The following is a 19,003-nucleotide window of genomic DNA, read 5'->3' as shown; positions in this document are numbered from 1 at the left end:
TAAATACATATAATCTCCAGAGTCATAACTATACATGATCCCCAGAGCCAACAATTACAGATATAATGAGATCTATTCAAAGCATTTATCGGGACCAAATGTCCACAATTGAGCAGCTATCATTGATGAGAATTTACCTACATCATATTGGCTTTATTGGCACAACACCCATCAAAATAGTCAAACAACTCCACCAGGCATTAATATTTTAAGTTGCATAGTGAAATAACAAATTTTTAATGGTATGAAATTTGCATTCAAATATTTTTTAAGAAGTTTTAGGGTACTACAACATCTTCCTATAAATACGCAAACTAGTGCCATCTGGCTGTAATAACCCGGACTATATCCCAGCACACTAGCTAGGCGCAGGTTGCCTATGAGACCCAATGATGAGCTATGTCTGTGTGCTTGGTGGATTATTGTTGAGCTGTTCATATCGTATGCCAGTTATGAGTTAGTTTCTGTTGTAGTTGTTTTATACTGTTCGTCTGAAAATGAAAATTCACATAATCATTGAGGAATAAATCAATATATCAATTTTATATGGTAAAGTGCGGTGGTAAAAGTTGTCATTAGAAGTTAGTGAGAAATGTACTGACATCTGTTTAAATGGTAATAATACTCTGGCTAGAAGAAAACATCCAAGTTTTCAAAGTGGATTAAATTAAATGAAAATATTAAGAAAATGCTGATTGAGAATCAAAGCCATGCTCCTGGTTTTCTTTGATGTCGAAGGTGTTGCTGTTCGTCATGAATTTCTTCTTGGAGGACACAATAAATACTGACATTTCTACCTTACACTTGTCAAGCATTTGAGATATAGCATGTATCATGTACAACCAAATTTGACTCAATGCTCAATTGATTATTGCTAGTCAATGTTTATCTTTATATATATATATGTATATATGTGTGTATATTTGTATATATACACACATATATACATATATATATATAAAGATAAACATTGACTAGCAATAATCAATTGAGCATTGAGTCAAATTTGGTTATATATATATATATTGGTTATTTGGTTATATATATATATATATATATATATATATATATATATATATATATATATATATATATATACAAATATATAAAAACACAGATGTAGATTTTTAGAATATAGAGACACAAAGAAAGGACACTCACAATTTGTTATTTCACGTTTCGACAGCACGGCTGTCGTCTTCAGAATCTGATTCTGAAGAATCTGATTCTGAAGACATCAGCCATGCTGTCGAAATGTAAAATAACAAATTGTGAGTGTCCTTTCTTTGTGTCTCTATATTCTAAAAATCTACATCTGTGTTTTTATATATTTGTGTGTCGCCGATGAGCGTTCCATTTCGAAGATATTTTATATATATATATATATATATATATATATATATATATATATATATATATATATATATATATATATATATATATATATATATATATATATATAAAATATCAATATAGAGGGGAGAACTCGTGAATCCACCTACATATTAGCTTTATTTATAGTGATTTGGCCATCTTCCTTGGTTTTTCCTCTTAACCGTTAACCTATATTTTATGTAGATTTGTCCTTGTCCTTTTTTCTATTTTTTTTCTGAACATTTTTCACCAAAAGTGATTGTTGAAATAAAAGTATAATGTTGCACTTCAATACAATAGATACCCTTTGTCACTGGATTATTCTTCATCCCCCCTTTTCCGTTTTCCTGCTTAGATTTAAGTGAAAGACATAAAAATTTCAAATTAGTTTTATATTTCGACCATTTTATGCCAATAGACGGTAGTTATAAGCGAATATATTGATGTAAGAATGCTGATTGTGCCCTAAAAAATGTTTTTTTTTCTGCCTGAAAATAACTTCTTTTCGCCAATGTTGTGTTGCAGCTTAATAAAAAATTTATTTTACACAAAATGCGATTGTTGGTAGAAATTTCGAACATTTTATGTAAAATGTGGAAGTGTTTATTAAGCAAAACCTGGGATAATTGACCATTTGCATCTTAAAAACAGTTTTGGTAACATAAAGATTACATTACATATAGATTTTTTTTAAATTTCGCATGGGATATCGTTTATTTTTGACAAAGTTCTCCATTTTTAATTTTTTAAAACATTTTCTGTCAATATTAGTAATTTTGAAATGACTTTGTTGTGCTAAATTCTAATTATGTTAATTTTATTGATTTGGAAACAGATTAATATCTTTCTTTTCAATTATTCCATTTTCATATGCTCTGAGTTTGAGATAATTGTGTCAACTATTTCTATTGGGCATTAATGCAGTACATTATTCACAAATATTTGGATAAACTTTGCGACATTTTGGTGCACAAAAAACATTGTTTTGTCTATGGAAATAATTTTTCAGACCAAAACTTTTTCTTTTTTTTTTTTATTAAATCTAAATTTTTAGGATCATATAATGTGAAAAGCAGTGAGATTTTCTGTTTGGTTAAGATCAAAAATGGAAACAAAAAAAAAATCCAAAAATACTAAACATTCGGTCATAAAGAGGTAGAATTAATAATTTCTAATAAATTGTTGGCACCGTTTTAACCCTTAAAAACATATCAATTTTTGCATTTAATCTTTGATTGAGTTAAATGATACAAGCTTTTCTCCTTTAAATGGTTAATTTGGTCATTTTCTCCCAAAAATTGACGCATTTATTTTATATTTCTGTGCATTAATCAAAATACCATCATTTGAAACAGTTTCAAACTTTGGTAAACTATCATGTCAATTTTTAGTATTTTTTCTCCTTCGTGGACATATTGCAAGTGTGTTCTAATGCATTCTCATCATGCATTTTTTTCATTTTCAGTTTTTAGTAGGAGTGCGTCGTTGATTTAACATCAAATTTCTCCTGTCCGGTGTGTGTTGCAAGTGTTTATTATATATTGTCTTTTATTTTCAAATTCTTATCGTTGTAACCATCGCATACATTTACTCCTACGAAATCATTCTCTTCCAGAATTAATCTTAATCTGAATTTACTTTATAACCCGCTACCCATCAAGTCTTTTGTTTCTTATAAACACTATAAGTAGATTACCAGTATTCATTGGTTAGACCATCTTCCTTGATTTTTTTCTGTTTAACGTCAACCAATCTTTCTTTGAATATCTCCTTGGTCTTTCTTTTCCAATTTTTTCAGAACATTTTTCACCAACAGTTGTAGTCATTATAAAATATAATAATTGATGCATTTATCACAATAAACATTTGACATAAAATGTAACAAGAAAGTTTGCCGATGGAAAATATATCTTCATTCTCCCAATTACGTCTTTTATTCTGCTTTCATTAAGAATCATTGCCTTTTAATTTCATGCTGGTTTATATTTCCAACATTTTATGCCAAAAGTGATAGTTAAAAGTGAAAATAATACTGGCAAAATCGCAAATGGGTCCTAAAAAATGTTTTGTCACCAGAAAATATCTTCCTTGTGCTAATTTCGCGTTGTGGCTAATTGTAATGGCAATTTCAATTTTAAAATAGTTAATGATTTAAACGTTAATTTCCCATGACATGGTTAGTTTCATTAAATATTTAATATAAAATTTAACACGATAGTAACTAGAACATATCTTTAATTTCCCAATTACGTTTTTTTTTGCTTTGATAAGGGAAAATGCGCCCCATATTTTAAAGTTGGTAATTATTTCGTCGTTTCATTACCTGAACACAATAGCTAAGATGGGATGGGATTAGTTTGATGTTATGAAAGTCCCTGGTTCAATCCCTGGTGCCGGCTGATAATAGTTCAACAGTTTTATTTTTTTTCCTTTTCGCTATATACTGCAAATGCTATGTGAATTAATATTGTAACCCATCAATTGCCTTGCAGTGTTTATTAAGATACAGTCGTAGGTGATGCGGAGATCTTCCTCAACTCTTTCGTAAATACCCTGATTCGATCCCAGTTTTCAACAAACTATTGTTTATAAATGTAGTATTATCATTTTCTTTTCAATAATTATTTCCAGTTAATGATACATTAACATGCATTTTTTACAATTCCAGTATTCAGGACAAGTTTGTAGTAAATTCACATAAATTGTTTCCTTTCCGGTCTTAATTGCAATTTTCAAATAACATTTTCAGTCCTTTATTTTCTTATTACATTTTTTTTACTTTCTATATCACCGTTCAATTAAATTTACTTCGTTACTTTGTAAGCTATCAATCCTTTTGTTTATTAGTATAATCCTAATTATTTATCAATCCTATTATTTAATAGTAAAAGTAGATTTACCAGTCGTAGGTGATTTGGCCATCTTCCTTGATTTTGTTTCTCAAACGTCAAGGTATCTTTTTTTGAATTTCTCCTTTGTCTTTCCTTTTCAATATTTTCCATAACATTTTATAGCAATTGGTCCATTTAACAAAACAAAAATTCAACACAAAAATGTTACACGACAGTTTGCCACTGGAAAATATATCTCTTCATTCTCCCAATAACGTTTTCATGCTTTGATTAATTTCATTTTGGCTTTTATTTCGGACATTTTATGCCAAAAAAGGTAGTTAAAAGGGAAAATAATGTTGACAAAATCACCTAATTGGTCATTAAAAGTGCCATATCACCAGATAATAGATTATTTTTGCAAATTTCTAGCAATAGTTTATTTGAAATGGTAATTGACGAAAAGTACGCACTTCGGTCTATATGTCGAAAATTTGCAGGAAATATTTTGAATAATTTTTTCCCAAAACTTTCTATATTTCATTATATCTTTACCAAAACAGCTATGGTAAACTATTTCAATATTTACAATGCAATGGTATTTCAATTTGGCTCATTTGAAGGAGTGTTAGACAACAAATCTTTAGGTCTCCGGTCCAAGCCCGAGTTTAGTTTATCGTGCCAAAGTAAAGCGTCATCTTTTCACTATTTACTGCTAGTGTGTCATACATTAACGTGGATTTTTTTCCTTTTCAGTATAAAGAGCAAGTACATTATGCATTCACACATAACAATTTCTCAATTCCGGTCTTAAGTGCGAGTGTATATTAATATTTTCAGTATTTTTTTAATTCTTAACCCTTAAATGATCACTCACATATACTTTTGGAGAAACCTGTACATCATCTTTCAATATCACTATTCAACTTAACTTACTTCATAAACCGCAAAGCTATGAAGTCTTTTTGTGTCAATGTGTTCATTAAGATAACAGCTGTTAGTGATTCGGCCACCTTCCTTGATTTTTTCCCAATACCATAAAGGTTTATTTTTTTAAACTTTTCCTTGGAATTTCCAGTTTGTTTTATTCCGAAAATTTTTCGCCAAAATGGCAGTTATTTTGAAACATAAATGGGTCACTTCAATTGAACATGGGTACCTTAGTCACTGGATAATGTCTTCATTCTCTCTTTTACGTATTTCTTCTTAGGTATAAGTAAAAGAAGTCAAATTTCCGTCAGGTTATTTTTTCGAACATTTTAAGCCAATAGTGTTAGTTTTAAGCAAAAATATTGATGTAAAAATGGCAACTGGGCCCTTAAAAATTATATTTTTCGACAGAAAAATTCTTACTTCTGCAAATGTCGCGTTATAACTTAGTAAAAATGATGACTCCATTTAAAGCTACTGTTGCGGAATCTCCCGCCGTTTCCTTGGAAATTAGTGAACTTGATATTTGTTGCAAAATATGTTTTGTTGGTAGAAATGAGGAACATTTTACGCAAAATTTTGAAGTATATAAGTAGCAAAACCTTGGATAATTGACTATTCACGTCATAAAAACAATTTTAGTAAACAATAACCTTTCGATTAACCTTTCGATTATCCGTTTCCAGTCTATAGTGGAAGTGTAAACAAATATTGTAAGATGGTATTTCAATTTCTTTCCATCAACTGTTCAGAATAGCTCAGATGGGAAAGCATTAAACATGTAATCATGAAAGCCCTGAGTTCAATCCCGGCTTCAGGAAAACTATCTTTCTAATTCCCGTATTCCAATTTCCATTTTATTTATTATTTCAAGTTTAAAATACATTTTTCTCCTTCCCGTTCTACAGTGTAGGTGTACGAGGGCGGTTCAATAAGTACCCGTGTTAGGAATGAAGAAACCATTTTTTCAAAAATATTTTTTTTTATTTTTCAACATTGTCCCCTTAATTAGAAAGATACACTTCTCCCAACGTTCCATCCATTTTTTTAACCCATCCAAAAAAATAGGATTTGTCAAACTCTCTCCAAAATACGACTGTCTTGGCGATAACTTCCTTGTTTGAGCTAATTTTTTTTCCCGCGAGTCATTCTTCATGTTAGGGAATAGGAAAAAGTCGCAGGGAGCCAGATCGGGAGAATACGGGGGGTGCGGCAGCAATTCATAATGTAGTAAATGTAGTTTGGCGGCGACAACTCCGGATCAGCTCGTTGTCCACTGTGAGCAATCGCCATGGCACCCATCGGGCCGAAAATTTTCTCATTTAGCCAACTTATCATGTAATAAAATATAAATTGCCATTCCGGTCGACACACCTCCCACGGCCTCTGCTACTTTGCGCACTTTCGTCCGTCGATCAGCGAGAATCATGGCGTGGACTTTTTGAATGATTTCCTCGGTATAACCACGTCTGCCGGGCGTCCTGGTCGCTCCTCATCAAAAACAGATGTTCGCCCACGTTTAAATTCGTTGAACCAATATCTAACTGTGGTCATAGATGGCAAAGTGAAGTGTCCCCATCCAACAGCATCCAACTTTGCTTTCATCTCCTCGCATTTGTTCCCATCCAAAATAAAACAAAAAGTGAATTACCAAATGATACTGCTCTTTTTTTGTATCTTCAAGCAAAAATCACAAAAAACATGTCTTACACTCAAATGGCTGTCAAATCTAAACTAACCTTTGAATCAGTCTGAAATTTGTTTCACCGTCGTTTGATAGATGGCAGCACACGATGATAACATAAACTTCCCTCAGTAAAACGCCCTTTGTCGTCAAACACGGGTACTTATTGAACCACACTCATATACCATTATTTTCAGTCTTCTGTTTTCAAATTGTTATTGTTGTAACCATCGCCCACATTAACTTCTACAAAATCATCCTCCCATAAAGATCAGTCTTCAATTAAATTTATTTTATAACCCCCAAGCAATTAAGTCTCTTGTTTTTTACAGTGTTTTAAAGATTTACCAGTTGCGGGTTATTTGGACCTCTTACTTGATTTTTTCTCTTTAACGTTAAATTGTCTTTCTTTGAATTTCTCCTTGCTCTTTCCTTTCAAATTTTTTCTAAACATATTTCTCCAACAGTTGTATTCATTATAGGGGCATTTAACACAATATATAACACCACAGTTTGTCACTGGAAAAAATCTTCAATCTCCAAATTATCCTTTTCTGCTTTGAGTTAGGTAAACGCCTTTCAATTTCAAGATTGTTTTAACATGGATTATATTTTATGCCAAAAGTGTTAGTAATAAACAAAAATAAATGGGCCTATGAAAATATTTTTTCACCATGACAATATCTTACTTTGCAGAAGAAATGATTAAAAGAGAGGCATTATGGGAAGAACTGAAAGTAGGAATGAAAGTGGGTGGGGAATTCATTTAAAATCAGTTAGGTTTGCTGATGACCAAGCTTTAGTTAATGTCAGTCAGCCAATAGAGGGGTTGCAAGCATTGCTTAGTGAATTGGAAACTCAGTGCAACAGATATATGGGATGAGAATCAATATATTAATAAAACAAAGGTTATGCGATTTTCTAGAAATACAAAAGCTGAGCTTAACATTAAAATAGGAGGGCAATTAAACTAGAGCAGGTAGAATACTTTAATACGTTTCTCTGGAAGTGTTTTGGACCAACAGGGTCAAAGTAGTAAGGACATTTAAGGAGAAGAAATGCGTCATATTAGGCAAAGAGGCTTTCACAGACAAGGAGGAGGGAGTTATGATGAGGGGGACGTTGAGTAAGGATATTAAGAAAAGACTCGTTAGAAAACTTTGATATGTTAAGCGAAGTTTTGTGTGTGGCTATGGAAACGTGGTCATTGAAGCAGGAGGATAGACATAGACTGGAGGCTATTGTAGATATGTGGGTGTGGAGAAGAATGGAGAAGGTGAAATGGACAGAGAAGAAAACAAACGAGGAAATACTTGGTATGGTGGGCAAAGAGAGGGGTTTGTTGGGAGATATTACTAAGGAGGCAGATATAAAAGTGGATGAAGGAGGAATTGATTGGCAAGATTGGGATGTTGAAGAAGACTGTAATAGAGGGGAGAATGTTAATGGCAAAGGAGGAAAGGGAAGGAACAGGATAGGGATGTCATGGATAGGGGATGAAGGTAGGAAGGAAGTACTCAGAGATGAAGACAATAGAGTAGGATGCTGGATTTTGTGTTTTGTTACGAGTCACAAAATATTCATTTACTAGCTGTCCATCCAAAAACCTACCTTAATTGGTGGATTACCTAATAAAGAAATAAAATATGCATCTTATATTACATATATATATATAAACACAGTAATCAACCCGAAGGTCGGTTTGGTATGGGCTATGGTAGAGATCACCCAGTACTAAGTCCTATTTACGGCGTGTGAAATCCACACATCAGGGTAGGGGGCCAGTTCCTTTCCCTGTGCCGGTTATGGTTTCCCAGGAAGATCTGGTACCCGAAAAATCACTTTAGCTTGGGTGGAGCTGCAGGTGCCTGGAGTGCCTTGCCCGGGAATTGAACCTGGGACCCTCCGGTCAGCAAGTCCAACACTTTACCCCCAGGACTACCACGACGTCATTTGCCTGTTGCCCATAAGGTCATTTACACCATTAGGGATGAATGGGAAAGGGTGAAGGGCGGAGAGAAACCTGGCTTCGGATTAGCCTACTCTTGTAAAAAGGCACTAAGGGGTATGGACGTCATACTCACTCAAAATTCTTTCCACTAACACCTCAAGTAGGGATTGGGATAGCACTGAAAATATATGCGCTGCCACCTAGATTCGAATCCGGGCCCTTACGACAGGAAGCCAGTACATCCTGATTCCCATTGATTCTCTGAATATTAACAGCTAAGGGTGACATTGGTCAATGAGTTGACTGGACAAGAGTGCATGTTTTCTTTATCTGAGTAAACTTAATCGGCAATTTAAATTTTTTAAATAAACTGAGAATTTGAACCAAATAATATGAGCAACATATATTAATATAAGATTACCTGACATTTCTTTCTGCTTGAAATATAGATAATCATAAACATATATATATATATATATATATATATACCACCTTGATCAAAAAGTTCCCGTAATAACCACCGTGTGGCGCTCCCATCGTTCCGATTTGAGTTCTGTTTTTTTTGTTAAATTGGTACATCTGTTGTTGATATTCCCTTTAAATCTTAGTGTCATAACTTGACATTTGCAAAAGTTACGTAGCCAAGAGTACATCTATCTCTGTGTGTGTTGGCGATTTTTTACAATTGCAGAAATGGATTTAAATTTGCAACAACGAACTTGTATTAAATTTTGCGTAAAAAACGGATTTAGTGGCGCACGGACGTTGGAAATGTTGGAAAAGTGTTTCGGCAACGATTCTCTAAAAAAAACGGTCGTTTACCAGTGGCACGAGCGGTTCAGAAGTGGTCGTGAGTCAATCGAAGATGATGAACGCAGTGGCAGACCATCGACATCGAAAGTCGGTGAAAAAATTGATAAAGTAAAAGAAATGTTGGTCAATAACCGCAAATTAACCATCAGAGAAATAGCGGAGGACTTGAACATTGCCTATGGATCCGCCCAAGACATTGTGGTTAATGATTTGGGTTTCCGTCGTGTAGCAGCAAAGTTGGTGCCAAAATACCTCAATTTCATGCTAAAAAGAGACCGTGTTGACGTCGCAAAAGACATGATTTGCGAGGCTGAATCCGATCCCACATTCATCAAAAGGATCATTACTGGAGACGAGACGTGGGTTTATGAGTACGACACGCAATCCAGACATCAGGCAAGTGAATGGCGTTCACCAAATGAGCCGAGACCAAAAAAACCACGTCGTTTTCAGTCAAAAAAGAAGGCAATGCTGACGGATTTCAACGGTGTAGTGCATCATGAATTTTTGCCAGAAGGCCAGACAGTAAACAAAGAGTATTATTTGGGCGTTATGAGACGTTTGCGTGAAGCAAGAAAGAGACCAGAAATGTGGGCAGAAAACTCGTGGATTTTGCACCATGATAACGCACCGTCGCACAGTGCTATCATTATTCGTAATTTTTTGACGAAAAATGCAACAAATACCATCCAACAGCCACCGAATTCACCTCATTTGGCTCCCTGTGACTTCTTTCTGTTCAATCGATTTAAAAAACCATTACGGGGAACGCGTTTTAGCAGCCGAGAGGAAGTAATGGAAAAATCGCAGGAAGCACTGATGGACATACCGAAAACCGAATATAAAAAATGTTTCGAGGATTGGATCAAGCGCTGGCATAAGTGTGTTGCAGTCGATGGGGATTACTTTGAAGGGGACAATATAGATTAAGATGAATAAACTTGTATTTTTAATTTTCTGAATAAATTCCGGGAAATTTTTGATCAAGGTAGTATAACACTTTTTGAAAGTCTCACGGACGTGAATAATAATGTATAACACTTAGCACTAGTGGACACAGACAAAAACACAGAGACACACAGAGACTCACTATTTTTGTGTGTTTCTGTGTTTTTGTCTATATATATATATATACATATACAAATATATATATATATATATATATATATATATATATATATATATATATATATATATATATATATATATATAACATAAACAAGTTGGCCTAGACTGCAATCTTACCAATTGGGATTATCAGGGGATTGACGATGAGTGTGATATTATCTCAAGAAGGAAAGAGAACTGTCAATGAAAAAAATTTGCTTACATAAAAATATTTTAATATCAGCAAATGGACCTTATTTTACAAATACACCACATACCCCCAGTCATACATTCTATTCATACACACATAACTTTTAAAAAAAACATTCAAATTTAACAAATATGAAGTAAGAATAAACATTAAAGAACATTATTGGGTAAATTCTAGTTTATTGTGAACAGATAAATTCAAACTTTTCATTTATTATTCCTTTGAATACTTCTATATAATCAGTTAATTAATTTATCAATTTCAAAAATTTAACATAACATTTTGACAGCAGAGTATTATAACATATATATTCACACATCATACACAATAGAATATGAACTTGTTTTTTTCTGGCAAATGTATATTTCTACAAAAATACAAACATTCAACAATTATATTTAACAGTAAAACACTTTCAATAAGGATTAATAAATAATAAATACTTCCAAATAGGTACAATACTAGAATCATCCGAAATGCGACTGACATTTTTAAATAAAACCATAGGTATTAGATTGATTTTTATGGTATTCATTCAAAAGCCGCATTCTTAAAACTATTTTCCTAAGCAGCCATTATTTTAAGAGAGGCATTTATTATCACAATTTGCAAAGCTTTTCAATTTCGTCTCAGAAGAAGTCTTCCACCTATATTTTAATATACTACCTTGATCAAAAATTTCCCGGAATTTATTCAGAAAATTAAAAATACAAGTTTATTCATCTAAATCTATATTGTCCCCTTCAAAGTAATCCCCATCGACTGCAACACACTTATGCCAGCGCTTGATCCAATCCTCGAAACATTTTTTATATTCGGTTTTCGGTATGTCCATCAGTGCTTCCTGCGATTTTTCCATTACTTCCTCTCGGCTGCTAAAACCCGTTCCCCGTAATGGTTTTTTAACTCGATTGAACAGAAAGAAGTCACAGGGAGCCAAATCAGGTGAATTCGGTGGCTGTTGGATGGTATTTGTTGCGTTTTTCGTCAAAAAATTACGAATAATGATAGCACTGTGCGACGGTGCGTCATCATGGTGCAAAATCCACGAGTTTTCTGCCCACATTTCTGGTCTCTTTCGGCGAATTGCTTCACGCAAACGTCTCATAACGCCCAAATAATACTCTTTGTTTACTGTCTGGCCTTCTGGTAAAAATTCATGATGCACTACACCCTTGTAATCCATGAAAACCGTCAGCATTGCCTTCTTTTTTGACTGAAAACGACGTGGTTTTTTTGGTCTCGGCTCATTTGGTGAACGCCATTCACTTGCCTGATGTCTGGATTGCGTGTCGTACTCATAAACCCACGTCTCGTCTCCAGTAATGATCCTTTTGATGAATGTGGGATCGGATTCAGCCTCGCAAATCATGTCTTTTGCGACGTCAACACGGTCTCTTTTTAGCATGAAATTGAGGTATTTTGGCACCAACTTTGCTGCTACACGACGGAAACCCAAATCATTAACCACAATGTCTTGGGCGGATCCATAGGCAATGTTCAAGTCCTCCGCTATTTCTCTGATGGTTAATTTGCGGTTATTGACCAACATTTCTTTTACTTTATCAATTTTTTCACCGACTTTCGATGTCGATGGTCTGCCACTGCGTTCATCATCTTTGATTGACTCACGACCACTTCTGAACCGCTCGTGCCACTGGTAAACGACCGTTTTTTTTAGAGAATCGTTGCCGAAACACTTTTCCAACATTTCCAACGTCCGTGCGCCACTAAATCCGTTTTTTACGCAAAATTTAATACAAGTTCGTTGTTGCAAATTTAAATCCATTTCTGCAATTGTAAAAAATCGCCAACACACACATTGATAGATGTACTCTTGGCTACGTAACTTTTGCAAATGTCAAGTTATGACACTAAGATTTAAAGGGAATATCAACAACAGATGTACCAATTTAACAAAAAAAACAACTCAAATCGGAACGATGGGAGCGCCACACGGTGGTTATTCCGGGAACTTTTTGATCAAGGTAGTACTTTTAAATACACCATCATGCCATTCTGAGTCAATTTCAAAGAGCAGTCTTGCTAGCCATGTTGTCTTTATCGCTGGAAAGAATAAGGTCAATGATATTCCAAACAAACTGCAGGAGATGCCGCAACAGTAACTTTTAACGGAGCCATCCGTTAGTGTGCATTTCAATGCAACAATTTCAGAGTGTAAAAATCATTGGCCTTGACTGGGATTCGAACCCAGATCCCTATTAATATCCGGTCGAGTGCTTTAGCCACTTAAGCTACCGAGGCGTCCTCTTAAACTCTGAAATTTTGGGGCTTTTAAAGGAACAAGATGTTGTGACGAAATACTGTACATACAATGTCACAGGCATTCGTAGTCATGCGCAAGGCGCCACAGTCCACGAGGTTAAAGCCAACTTTAAACACTTATGGTGTTTTCACTTTTTTTTTACACTCTGAAATTGTTGCTTTGAAATGCACATTAGCGGATGGCTCTGTTTAAAGTTACTGTTGCGGCATCTCCCGCAGTTTCTTTGGAATTTGTCAAAGTATAAACACCATAAGTGTTTAAAGTTGGCTTTAACCTCGTGGACTGTGGCGCCTCGCGCTCGACTATGAATGCCTGTGACATTGTATTTACGGTATTTCGTCACAACATCTTGTTCCTTTAAAAAAAGCCCCAAAATTTCAGAGTTTAAGAGGACGCCTCGGTAGCTTAAGTGGCAAAAGCACTCGACCGGATATTGAGGGATCTAGGTTCGAATCCCAGTCAAGGCAAATGATTTTTACACTCTGAAATTGTTGCATTGTCAATGATATTGTTGATAATACCTCATCTGTAGAGATCACATCATCTTAGAAAGCATTATCAATTTGTTTTTTATTAGCTTCCAGGAAATTCAGTAATGCAGGAAGACACTGTGTATCATGATTTTCTATCAACATTATTGGCAAACATTTGGCACAAAACTTGCAAAGGCCAAGCTGTGCGTATGGTATGCCCAGTTATGTTAGTTGTCCCTGTTTTTACCATTTGTCATCGAAAATGTAAATTGATGAAATGGCAGATCAATGTTTCCAGTTTTTTGGTGAAGTCCAAAGGTAAAGGTTATCCAGAAATCACTGCAATGTTGACAGCTATTTATAATGATAACACTCTGAACAAAAGATCCTTTTTCAAGTGGATTTAGCATTTTATAGATGATCAAAAAGACGCCACGGATGATGCAGAGATGACCTTCAACCAACTGTGTTGACTTTTTATTGTGATTTTGTGCACTGTCTATTGTGATTTTCTATAAACATTATTGCCAAACATTTGGCCGAAAAATTGTGAAAGACAAGCTTTCTCACAGCATATTCATGTCATATTTTTCACTGAAATATGGAAAAGATTTAAGCCATAATTTCATAATTGAAAAATTGGCTACTTTTACATATTTTGCATTCATCTTCACTAATTATTTCGTTAATTTTTTGACATCAGTTCATCATTTACAATGCTTGGACAACCACTATGGTCCTCGCCTTAAACATTGGCACTTAGGCTAATATATATATATATATATATATATTTGTGTGTATATATATATATATCTATTATATGTATATATATGTATATATATATATATATATATATATATATATATATATATATATATATATATATATATATATATATATATATATTGTCTCCAAACACTTCAGAGTGTTACCACACACTGCCATGACAGATTCACTGGATAAAATGTGACGAGGCCAAAGGACAGTATTTTGAAAAATTTTATGAGTTTCTTCAAATGTTTTCAAAAAATCACTTTGAAAAAATATCATTGCATGACTTATGGAATGCAACCTGTAATATTTTAAAGAATTTCAAGCATTTATATAAGTATTCAAATCAGTATATCTATTTTTCCAGTGGAAATAAGTGAAATCATGTGGATTACTTCCATAATTGACCATGTATAATGCAATTGCTAGGTTGGGAAGTAATTTCTGAACTGGTCAAAGGTCACTCACACATAACCCATGAAGTTAACAGACAATAGAGCCTTACTATGAACAATCAAGAGTAATTGTCAGCTGTTGATTGAGCTGAGAAGTGTTTTAATGGTGAGCAAATCAACTTAAATGTCTTTTTCGATGACTTAATGAGTTTTTTTGGGTATTTATTAGAAGTTTAGGATAGCTTCTCATATGTGGAATATATTACTTATGGTTTTGAAGTTATCTCCCACCAATGCAACAATTTCAGAGTGTAAAAATCATTCGCCTTGACTGGGATTCGAACCCAGATCCCTCAATATCCGGTCGAGTGCTTTAGCCACTTAAGCTACCGAGGCATCCTCTTAAACTCTGAAATGACTCCGTTAAAAGTTACTGTTGCGGCATCTCCCACAGTTTCTTTGGAATTTATCTCTCACCGTTCCTATTCCCTTATGTTTTTAATTCTTTGTCTATATGAAGGAAGATGATGTGTTTACTTAAGTTATCTCCCACCATTCCTATTCCCTTGCGTTTTAATTCTTTGTCTATATGAAGTGAGATGATGTTTACTTAGATTAGTTTTGAAACTGCATGGATACAAACAATGATTGCACTTGAAATGAAATAATCACAAGTTTACATTAGCTTCTCATAGGTGCATTGTTTTTTAACCCTCTTAGTGCGGCAGGCCGATATATTGGCTTTTGTATCCCTGGCAAAAAGTGCGGCGGGCCAATATATCGACTCTTGCATAGGCTATTGTTTAAATCATTATAACTTATGGTTTTTTCTTTAATAATTTATGGTTTTTGTGCTATCGATAGGGCAAATTCCATACAATTATATAACACATTTTTTAATTTTTTATTAGCAATTTTAAATGCTTTTCAAAAAGTATAATTCTTACCATAATTTTACGTTCAGTTTGGTACATGTCGGGAAGCTCAGCTTAATTGTCTGCTTGTTTTTTTTCTGAGTGGTCTTTTTCACAATTGAAAGCTACTAATCTGTTTTCATCTGTAATCTCTTGAATGTGTTATGGTGTGGTGGTGTTGATATATAGCTGCTTATTCAGACTTTGTTGATAAGATGGAAATGAGAGCACTGCTTTGTAATCATTTTGGTTTCTCTTGCCCTCCATCCTATCTAATCATTTGCGCCCTGTGTATTGGATTACATTGTCAGCAGTTCTCTGTGAGTTAGAACTTTGTTTTTTTTTCTGCCTTTAGATTGTAAGCACATTGCCGCAGTCTCAAGGAAAGGGGACAAGTCTCAATTCGACTCAGTGAGATCAGCCTTTTCAACAAAATCAAACTATGCAGAGGCTTACAAAACAATTTGCAATTCACTGATTTTTCTTTATTTATTCAAAATTTTTTCTACATGTCTTTTTGATTCTTTCTTATATTTAAATATGGTAGTTTTTATTGAAAAATATTTTTTAAAAAAATATTAGTTATGTGTCTAAAAAATCGAAATATTATTGCTAACAAAAAAATATTCTTCAAAATTTATAATACTGTAATAATTACATTTACTTTTCAGATGATATAAATGTATAACATCATTATTAACTGCAATTTTTTATTTTAAAATAAAAAAGCTCCACATGGATATCTAAACAAATAACTTCATAATGTTTTTTTTTCCTAAGGTGATCCATTTTCTTAAATTACCCTTCGCACTTCTCACTAAGTAACCCTGGAATCCCCACCGCACTAAGAGGGTTAAGGTTTACACGTAGTCTGCTGCTGTTCTAATTACTTTCTTCTATCATTTTTTGTCCATATAATGTTTCTTGATGTGTTTACATAGATGTGCTTTGTAATTGTTGGAATACAAACAATGATCACACCTGAAACGTTTAAAACCATTATGTACGACCATGTGAATTCTTAGATCCTTCTTCTTACTAAACTTCTCCCCACAGTCTTCGCAGGGATATATTTTATTTCCGTGGTGAACGGTTGCAATGTGTCTCTTCATGTTTTCCCTCAGTCCGAATGACTTGGAACAAATATTACACTTGTGATTCTTAGTTCCTGTGTGTACAAGAATGTGCTTTTGCAGAGCAGCCTTAACTTCAAAGCTTTTCTGACATATTTTGCATTGAAACCTCTTACCAACGGTGTGTATCTTCATGTGATTCGTCAAGTTATTCCGAGTTTTGTAAGTCCTTTTGCAAATATCGCAGGAGTAATTCTTCTCGTCCTGATGAACGGATAAGTGTACTTTAAGGTTTGACTTTAATGAAAATGCCTTCGAGCAAATTTGACAAACATGATTTTTCTCACCTGTATGTGTCAACATGTGAAGTTTAACGCTACCACTGTCACCAAAGCCTTTGAAACAAATTTTGCACAGATGCGATTTATCCTTTGTGTGTACGACCATGTGTTTCTTCAGGTTAGACTTCAGATTTGCGGCTTTTCCGCAGATATGACACGAAAACGGTTTTTTACCCGTGTGTACCAATGAGTGCCTTTTAAGTTTCGGACCAGACGCAAACGTTTTATGGCACATTTCACAGGAAAATGAATTTGATCCCACTCGTCTGTGCTTGACCATGTGATTGTCCAAGGCATGTTTTTGCTTGAATGCTTCCGGGCAAACGTCACACAAATGTAACTGACCGTGTTGCTTTAAATGATTCCTGTATTCAACCTCAACTGTAAACGTTTCGAGGCATACATTACAGAAGTAATTCCTGCCGTGAGTTTTCGCATGAGCCTTCAATCTACATTTACTTTTAAACTTTGATGGACAGAATATACAATCGTAGATTAATCTTTTGCTGTGCGATCTTTTGGCATGTTGGTTTCTTGATAGAGCAGATGAGAAACCTTTACCACAGTGTTTGCAATCAAAAGTTTTCACGGCATTCCCGTGAGAGACAATGTGGGAATGGAGTGACCATTTACGTTCGAACATCTCCTTGCAGAGATCACAACCGTACAAAACCAAATCTGAGTCCTCTGACCTTCCTAGCAACTTCTCTTGATCTTTAAACATGTTGTCCTCAGTCTTACATTCATTTGACGACATTGTTTTAGGGTTAATCCTCGCATGGATGGTACTAGTAACATTTATCGAAGGTTGGCATGGTTTTTTGACAACACCCATTGGTTTCAAATCAGTTCTCTGCTCCAATATCCTTTTCCTGCCTCTTGAAACTTTATCAGGCATCTTTTCATTTGTGAGAGATTGCTTACTTGATTTTGACGATGATGGAGCAACAGGGTCATCTTCTTCTGACGTTTCCTTACTTCTACATTGGCCCAAATCAGATTTCTTAGCCTCACGACTTCGACTTGATCTTTGTTGTCCTGTAAAACAGACCCAAGATGAAGAAATGAGTGAGTAATTCATTGTAATTGCATCTCAAATTTGTACGCCTTACTCCAATTTTTATTTGAATTTATTCTTTCTTTTGAAACAAGTTGTTTTTTAATTAAAATTTATTCTCATGGTATATTGTAAACGCATTACACTGCAAACAATGGGATTAAATTGAAAATTCATTTGTCCCTAAATGTCCAGATACTTCAATCTTCCAGGAAACTTTAAAAATCCAGAGACCTTGAATAGTTTGAAGCTTTTATTTATAAGAAAACTTAATTTATTGGGAAATATTCACAGAAAACCTTAGTTATCCACATAACTTTCACTTTCCCAAACCCTCCATTAAATGTCAACCTTAGACAATGAAAAACCCCCAAGTTGTGACACTTAATTTGATTCAAGGAAACCATTAATTATCCAAAAGCCTAGATTATCCAGAAACCTATATTTTCCAGAAACCATGATTATCTCGGAACATTGAATATCAAAAAGACATCAATAATCCTGGAACCTCTTATATCCAGAAGCGTCAATTATCCAGAGACCTCGGTTACCAAAAAATAACAATTATTCATGAACCTAAATTACTTGATTTTATTGATTATCATCAAGCTATAATTATCCTGCTAGCTCTATTTGGTTCCTAAAATAAAATCAACATTGAAATGATGCTAATTCAACTCTGTTGCAGAAATTCAAACTAATTGTATGGTGAACCTAAAGAGGAACCCTATAAGGCAGCTTACCAGGAAGGGTTAGAGAACTGGAAGAAGAAACGTTGGCAAAGATGTTTT

At 34.2% G+C, this 19,003-nt stretch overlaps 1 protein-coding gene across 1 annotated transcript in view; it reads right to left on the bottom strand.

Annotated features, from left to right (window-relative positions):
• The window catches only part of LOC139685937 (dentin sialophosphoprotein-like), a 46,653-nt gene that overhangs the window by 8,231 nt on the left and 19,419 nt on the right, over nt 1–19,003 (bottom strand). The window contains exon 7 of the mRNA XM_071583074.1: nt 18,080–18,193. Coding sequence (XP_071439175.1) covers nt 18,080–18,193 — 114 coding nt within the window. The remainder of the gene's footprint in view (nt 1–18,079; nt 18,194–19,003) is intronic.

This window comes from Hetaerina americana, unplaced genomic scaffold, assembly GCF_022747635.1.
Source record: "Hetaerina americana unplaced genomic scaffold, ioHetAmer1.1.p SCAF_121, whole genome shotgun sequence".
Taxonomy (NCBI): domain Eukaryota; kingdom Metazoa; phylum Arthropoda; class Insecta; order Odonata; family Calopterygidae; genus Hetaerina; species Hetaerina americana.
Note: the sequence above shows the minus strand (reverse complement) of the source record. Positions and strands in the feature narration are given on the sequence as shown.